Consider the following 8,496-nt stretch of genomic DNA (forward strand, 5'->3'; position numbering starts at 1 on the left):
AAAAAAAAAGTGGAGATAGGAGAAAGAATTTTCCTAAGTTTTAATTTTTAAATAAATATAATTTTACATTATAAATCCAATATTTACATAATATATATCAATTTGAAGCTCTTGTCAGTATCTTTAATTTGATATATAGATCAACTATCTTATAATTAGTAGAATTTCAAAATTTTTAAAAAGAAATAAATAGATAAATAAGAAGTTAAAGAAAAAGAATATAAAAAACAAATACTCCCCCATCCACGAAAAGTATGACACTTTTGCCATTTTTGGCATCCACGAAAAGTATGAAACTTTCATTTTTAGAACATGACCCCATATCTTTTTCTTAACTTTTATCCTGACAAATACTTCTAATTTACAAAAAAAATCACCCCAAATTCAATCTCAACCACACATCTCATAAAATGGTGAGACCCTTTCTCCATTACAAAAAATCAGCACCAATTTTATTAAAACATGTTTCCATCAAAAGTGCTATACTTTTGATGGACGGTGGGAGTATATAGTTTATAAATAAACCTTCAATTTTATTACAATAACAAATTTATCACTCAATTTAGAAATTCATTTGAAATTTCAATTGAAAGTTGTATTTTTAATAATATATATTATAGATAAATTATAGATTTTGTTCTTTTCCTTCTAAATAAGTTTTGCCTATTATTTTGCTTGTTATATAGAATATCTTCCTCGAGTAGTTCACTTGTTTATCTTGAAGTTCTATTAGTCTAATTTATGATGTATTATTTAAGAGAAGAAGAATATTAAATATGAAAATGAACGATATTATATAAAAAAAATGAGGAAAGGAAATTAAAATCAAAGAAAAAAAAAAGCAGAAAAGGTGCGCCAAAAAAGGAAGAAGAATAAAATATAAATTAAGTTGTTAAAAAAAAATGTTGGTTAAAATCCAAAATTCAGTTATACTCGATCTACTAGCTTTATTTTTTATTAATTGTACTCTGGAACTGTAGTTTTTTTCTTTGTCATTGTCAATATTCTAGCGGTTGATTATAAGTATTTGCTCTTTTATAGCATGATAACGTCGATACCCGCTGCGGGTATTCAGGTACCCGCATTATCCACAATTTTTTTGAAGCCGTTTAAATTTGAGGGTGTTTTGTGCTGCAAATTGAGGGTATTTTATCCCGCTTTTTGAAAATAAAAACAAAAATAAAAATATTCTTTCTATTTAATCAATTATCTATGAAACCTATGACGAAGAAATATCCCTGAAAACTTGCCCGACGCAGGTACCCGATAACCGCAATTTTATGGAATTACATGCCCTCACCCAACCCTCTTTATTAATTGGGAGGGTATCGGGTACCCGATACCCGCGCAAGTATCGGGTCAGCTCTCTCTCGCCTCTCTCGTTCTCTCGCCTCTCTCTCGCGTATTATTCGTGGATTCTTTTCTCGTTCTCTCGCCTCTCTCTCTCTCTCTCTCTTAGTTTTTAACTTTTTACCGTCTGAACCTACCATGGTCTATATATGGTTATGGGAAGGGATCAGCTAATTAATATCCTCACACTTTCAGCTCTCTCTACTGCTCCTACTTAATATTCTCTCTCTCCATATCGTCTATTCTCTCATAATATTGGAAAAGATTTGGTGCAGAGTGATGGAAACCCAACTTTTAATAAATGAGGATATGAAGAAATATATATTCAGAGATGAAAAGCGGATTGATGGATACCAAACGTATTAGTTTACAACAAGTATACCCATAACTTTCCCAAAATGGAAACTATCGTCTCATATACTAGTAAAAAAAATTTAGCTCAAAAAACTTCCATTCTTTAAACCGAGAATGAACCAAATCGCAACTTAATAAGAGTCCAAGTCCAACTCATTGTCTCAAATGATCAAATCCAGTATTCAATTCTCTATATATAGGCTTTAATAGATAGATAATTTGCAGCCTCACTCTCTCTTTTACGTATTCATCTATTCTCTTGTCTCTCTCTCTCTCTTAAATCAAACGCACATCCTTTGGAAAACAAGCAGCGCAACCATGGCACTGATGATATTCTTCCTTGTAGCCTTCTTCCTTAGGGCTTCCTCTTCCTCAGCCTGTGACAAAGCAATATTCTTGCTGGCGGGGCAAAGCAATATGGCTGGCCGGGGTGGCATTTTCCATAATAAATGGGACGGATACACTCCTCCCCTCTGCCGAGCCAGTCCACGGATCCTCCGTCTCAACAACCAGACGGCATGGGAGGAGGCTCGTGAGCCTCTACACGGAAACATCTCCTTTGCGCCTTGCCCGGGCAGCAATGCTCCTGCGGGAATCGGGCCAGGGATGGCCTTCGCAAACACCCTCTTGAAGAGGGACCCCACTATTGGAACCATCGGCTTGGTTCCATGTGCAGTGGGAATGACTGGCATCTCCGACTGGAGACGCGGAAGCTGCCTCTACGCCCGCTTGATGAGTCGGGCTCGGGCGGCCTTGAGGGAAGGAGGAGCGCTCCGGGGGATGCTCTGGTACCAAGGGGAGAACGACATTAACGTGTCGACTGCCGGCATGTATGAGGATCGGTTGAGGACGTTCTTCAATGACGTCCGAAACGATCTCTCGTCTCCTTCGCTGCCAATCATCCAGGTATGTAAATGTAACAGTATAGAAGAAATGTAATTAATGGAGATTGATTGATTATAATGATGTGTTACGTTGTAGGTGGCTTTGGCGTCCCCGAATATTTCTACTAATTCGGGGACGAGAAAAATAAGAAGCATCCAGTTGCACTTGAAGCTTCCAAACTTGATGTGCGTGGATGCCAAAGGTTTGGCAGTAGACGACTACCAGAAGCTGCACCTCACCACGGACGCTCAAGTGAAGCTGGGCTCAAAGATGGCGCATGCATTTGTCAAGCATTTTACCTAGCTTAGTCAATGGCTTCTCCTTTTCCTTAGGTGTACTGCTTGTATTTATTTATTTTTATTTTTTATGTTAAGATTCGATTATTAGTGCATTAGTTTCTGCAAGAATCAGGCCTATATATATGATTTACAACTTGGAATTTCTGCAAGATTGGTCTGCATGACACATATTCTTAAGTTCGACAATTTAATTTGTTGGAAAAGTCCAGTCTACCTTAACAAACAAAAAAAGGCGGATAAAGACAGAAGAGGAATAAATATAAATAGATAAATTATTATGCTCATGAATCAAGTATTGTTACAATTAATTAAATGTTTGACGCAACAAATTATGGAAAGTAGACGAATTAATAGATTTTCGACTTTGTACAGACTGTAGATTGTCCAAATGGAAAAATGCAGTGATGGGTAATAAGGGTAAAACACAATTTAATCATGAAACAAAATCTAAATTACTAGAATGTTAAGATAAACTAGGCAAGAAAACAAAAAACAACTCAGGATTTACGTGGTTCGGAAAATTCCCTACATCCACGGACCAAGAACTCAAGCTAATTTTATTCACAAATTCGATCTGGAATACCACAAATTGAGCTTACAAAACACTCCGCTAACTCACGAACTTTGAAGAGAAAAACGGAATTGAAACTATAAAATCAGAAACTGGAATCACGCACACACAGTTGCTCCCCAACCAGGGACGGATTCAGAAATTTTTTATTGTGGGGCACAAAATATATATAAACATACTATAAATATAAAGTACATTAAAAAAATTATAGTACACAATAATTCAAGTCTATTAGAATTACGATTTACGAGTTTTCATTGATTGAAATATTTGCATGATCGACCATCAAAAATCTCTTTCTCAATATATACAATCAATCTATCAATTATCCATTTATCTCTCATCCGATTGCGTAGACAATTCTTTATGATATTCATTGCAGAAAATACCATTTCAAATTAAGTATACTAGTGTGTAACCCGTCGAATTTCGACGGGTATCATTTGCTGTTATAATTTATATAAAAAAGATATAGAAATTATTTCATAATATATTTATAAATTATGGAGATTATTCACTAAAAAAATTGTTAATATGCCATGTCAATCTATTATAGTAATAAAAAAAAAATTCGCATACATGTAAAACTATATAAAATCCAAAATCAAGGTTATAAGTTTCCATTGAGTTCTTCACAGTTCACAATCCAAAATCGAAACCATACTGCCGTCTGTTGAGTCTGCCGCCACGGCACCGCCTGCCACCGTGGCCTTCCCATTTCTGGCGGGTTGGGATCTAGTGGTCCATCTTCTTCATGCTCAACGTCTACGTTCTAATTGCTTCCCATTTTCTAATTTCTTGCTCAGGGCTATGCTCAACAGTTCAATGTATGTTTCTCATTTGATTTCCTTTTATTTGTTTCTATAATTTTGATTATGTGTTTGCTTGTCTTTTGGTTCATGTTTGGTTTCTCGATTTTTTCTTTGTAGTTTCTCACCTTCAAAATGATTTATTTAAAATAATAATAATAATAATACTAAATTGAGATGATACGATCATAGTAAATGAGCGTTTTTTTTAATTACAATATTGAGATTTTATTAAATTGCAGAATATTCTATGCCCTTAAATCAAGTTTTTGTAATGACCCGACTTTTTATTAAGGATTATATACTTTTAATTACTGATTTAAGGATTTATTATGGTAATTAGAGTTCAGCATCCATTAATAAAATACGAACTTATATGAATTTGATAATTTATATATGTGATGATTTATTTTTTTTTATTTTCAATAGATGATGCACTCAAAATATATTTTGAGTCCATTAATTTATTGTGGAGAATTTAACACTGAAGTGTTAAATATGAATCTTTTATCGATTGTTTACTTAAGCCCATGAGTAATTTATTTTATGTTAGAAGCAAGCTCAAATGGATTTTATGCTTCAATAAGAATTAGGCTTATATGTCTTAATGTATTTAAATGAGTTTGGAACCATATAATTAATATATTAATCTCTTAGATATTTTAATTAGAATAATCTTAAGCATGCTGAATCCTAAAGCATGCTGAAGAAATTTGGAGCGCATGCTGAAGGAAATTCTTCAGTCTTACATGCAGGCTGAAAGTGTTCATACCTGTAAGTTGAAGAATTTCCATCCAAGCCACCCCATTTTTTCTTTTATAACCTACACCATTTTTCAGCCAATTCCCACCTCTCACATTCATCTACCATCTCTCTCGCAGCCAAGAAACGACACCACATCTTTCATCATTCAAGGTTTATATTTCTAATTTATATATTATAATATCCTTCAATTGTATACATCAACTCCAGAATACCAACACATGCTCATTAACTCAGATTTACATATGCTTTGATAAATGAAGAAAATGAGTAGCAAATTCATAGATTTACAGTTACTAAATATGTACTTGTGAACTGAAGTTACAAGGAAAGAGTTAAAACTTTTATTTGAGCAATTACAGTATATGATTCTCGCACAAAAACCCTTTGTGTTGGCTGATTGCGTGTGTGAGTCGAGGTCAGGGGGAGGGCAGCCTCGGTGGCTCGTCGTCGCCGGCGGTTGACGGACGGCGACGGAGCCGCGGTTGTCTCCGATCTGTCAAGAAAGGGAAAGAGGAGTTTCAGTTTTTAATTTAAAATGAAATGAGAATAGGGAGATCCGGGGCTTACCTTTGTGAGACGGTGCTCGGCTCCTCCAGCGAGCTGCTGGCCGTCGATCGCGGGCCAGCCAGCGGCGACTCCGGGCAAGCCAACGGCGGCGGGAACTCCGAGCAAGACGAACGACTGAAGGCCAGATCCGTCGACCTCAGGCGAACAGCAGCAGCTCCAGGCGGCCGTGGCGTTGAACGGCGGCGACGGATCTGCCGCGAGGATGAGGGAGCAGGCGGCGGCCCGGCGATGGCGGCACATCGGCGTGGTTGCGCTTGCTGTGCCTTTCCAGCGGCCGAGATTGAGCGAGAGAGATAGAGGAGAAGAGGGGGGGAAAAGTTCAGGGAGAGAGAAGGAGAAGCCGCGCCGCTCGCCGGCGGCGACGGCGCCGTTGAACGGCAGCGGCGGCGGCAGAACGGCAGAAAACGAGAGAGAGAGGTCCGAGAGAGAAAGGCGAGAGAGAGAGTGAGAAAGAAGAGATGGGGCGCAGCTAATGTGTGTGTTTGAGTGTATTTGGTGTGTGTATATTTAGGTTAGAAAAGGGAGCTGGGTTTGGGCCGGGTTTCAGCTGGGTTTGGGCCGGGTTTGAGCCGGGTTTGGGCCGAAAATTTTGGGCTTTCTTATTTGGGCCTATTTTAATTTAATTGTTTGGGGCTTATTCAAAGAAAAACATGATAGACTTAATTTATCTAATTAATTTGGGCTTATATCTATTTAAATTATTTGAGCTCTTAATTATTAATTTAAATTGAGCTTGATTAATTTAATTATATATTGACCTTTAAATTAATTATTTAAATGGAGTTCTTTATTTCAAGTATTTATAAAGGGATTATAAAATAAAATATTTTGAGTTAAACTCTCATTTAAATTAATTCTTTTCAAACGACTTATTAATATGGATTATTTGAAAAGGATTAAATTGTTTTATGTATGAGAAAGCATGATCTATGATGATATAATTTATCTATGTAATATTATAGGTTTTGTTTTTTTTAAATGACGGAATATTTGACTTGATGACATAAATAGAACGAGTTATGATTAATGCGCATGTTGATGTTCGAATAAATAGTTTCGAACCTAAATGGTAGTATGTGATAATGTTTTGAGTCTAAGGTTTTGACGAGATAAGATTAATATTAAAATTTACTAATTATTTTAAGGGTGATGATGGGCTCACTTATTGGGCTTCATGATTTTATTATCTTGGGCCTCATGTGTTGGGCTCTATAAATTAATTGATGTTGGGCCTAATATTATTAATGCACTGGGCTTCGAATTTATTCTTTTGGGCTCGAATTAAATTCCTTTTGGGCCTTGATTATTTTATTTTAATTGGGTCTTCATAATTATTCTATTAAATTTAATTAGAGAAGATTTTAAGACTTACTAATTATTAATTAGTAAGTGAATTAGATTATTTTAAGATGAGTAGATTATTAAAGATTAATAATCCGACCTCATAAGACGAGCTTTAATTCCTTAAATAGGATTAGCATCTCATAATTTAATTAAAGGAATATGAGTCATGCATAATCATTTCACGCATCCTCATTTATTGAGATTTTTCGAGAATTAGAATCTTATTTTATTTTCTCGGATTAAAGGTCAAGCACCAGAGTTAGAGCTAAACCGTGAGTCGGCTATTCAGGTAGGCTTTCTACGTATAAACTAAAATTATATATTAGAATTGTTAAGACTTTATGCTTATGAATTTAAATGATATTGTCAATGCCTAAATGCTTTATGTTTTATTATTAATTGCCTATCTGATGTTAATCGAATTCGGATTCTGGATGGGACCGCAAATCCCTTCGGAATTAGTGTACACCTTGTGATCGTGAGTCATCTAGCGGGTTGGCCGATCATAGTGTCCGTAGAGGGAGGCCTCCCTCTCGGCACGAGTTACTGATATGGTAATTAATGATATAAAATACCTGCGCGGGTTATTGATGAAAGAAATGATATTATGTTTGGTAAATACGAGTCTTTAAAGGAAAACCCTCGTATCTTACTACTGTTGAAAGGCATGACAATAAAATATTATGCATGTATGTAAATTTCGGCAAGTGTCCACTAAGTACTTTGTACTTAGCCCTGCATGTATTTTTAAATGTGCAGGTTGAGCGGTGATCGAGGATGTAGTGTGCAAGCGGAGCTTTGTCAAACTAGGATGATTACCTCAGAGTAGAGTATATGTCTTCATACATATACTCAAATTGTTATTCCGCTGCGAACACTGATTATGTTAAGATATTATGTCAAACAATATGTATTATTAATAATGTACTAAAACTATTAAGTACCCCGTTTTGGGATAATATTATGTACGGTCCCCTTGTGGCCTTCATTGATATCTAGATATTTCGATAATTTCTTTATACAAGTCGAGTCATCAAGAAAACCGAATATGCCCCTTTCTTACTCCCGCTCCTAAATTCCCTCCCTTAGTCGCGGTTTTCCCGAATTTGCTATCCTTAGCAAGTGCGGTCGTGACAGAATGGTATCAGAGCATTTCTTTTGCTCTGAGTACTACTCATTCCTTCTAAGTTGAGTCTAGATTAAGTAAGTTAATACACGTTTGAACTAGTTGACAAAAGCTTGGCACTACATCTCGTCACGCTCAACGGAGGTTATGGTAAGTACTTTCAAGTTTTAATTAAGTTAATTTCTTGAAATGTATAAAGCATGAATAAGTATGACTATGGTATGAATCACAAGAACTTAGAACTGTTAAGTTATATATGCTCACTCTCACGACGGAACATAGAAGAGAACTTAGGGAGATGCCTTAACTTTTTCTTCATGTACGATGACATCGACAAGGACGGTCGAAATAGAGAAAGAAGAATCACACGAAGGGTCGCATGATGAAACCACGAGCATGAAGATTGAGCAGCGTAACGAACGCCAA

General features: G+C 36.0%; 1 protein-coding gene across 1 annotated transcript; it reads left to right on the top strand.

The window, feature by feature from the left end:
* The first annotated feature begins 1,816 nt into the window (after positions 1 to 1,816).
* Positions 1,817 to 3,037, top strand: LOC130988673 (probable carbohydrate esterase At4g34215). The gene is made up of 2 exons (XM_057912580.1): positions 1,817 to 2,610; positions 2,686 to 3,037. Exons 1-2 carry the CDS (start codon positions 2,023 to 2,025, stop codon positions 2,890 to 2,892), a joined length of 795 nt encoding a protein of 264 aa, XP_057768563.1. The 5' UTR covers positions 1,817 to 2,022; the 3' UTR covers positions 2,893 to 3,037.
* Positions 3,038 to 8,496: the final 5,459 nt, after the last annotated feature.

This window comes from Salvia miltiorrhiza, chromosome 6 (genome assembly GCF_028751815.1).
Source record: "Salvia miltiorrhiza cultivar Shanhuang (shh) chromosome 6, IMPLAD_Smil_shh, whole genome shotgun sequence".
Lineage (NCBI taxonomy): Eukaryota > Viridiplantae > Streptophyta > Magnoliopsida > Lamiales > Lamiaceae > Salvia > Salvia miltiorrhiza.

Excerpts from the sequence above, each read along its gene's own strand:
- LOC130988673 (XM_057912580.1), top strand. The coding sequence starts at position 2,023 with ATGGCACTGATGATATTCTTCCTTGTAGCCTTCTTCCTTAGGGCTTCC. Across the intron at positions 2,611-2,685 it reads CTTCGCTGCCAATCATCCAG|GTGGCTTTGGCGTCCCCGAA; the intron begins GTATGTAAATGT and ends GTTACGTTGTAG.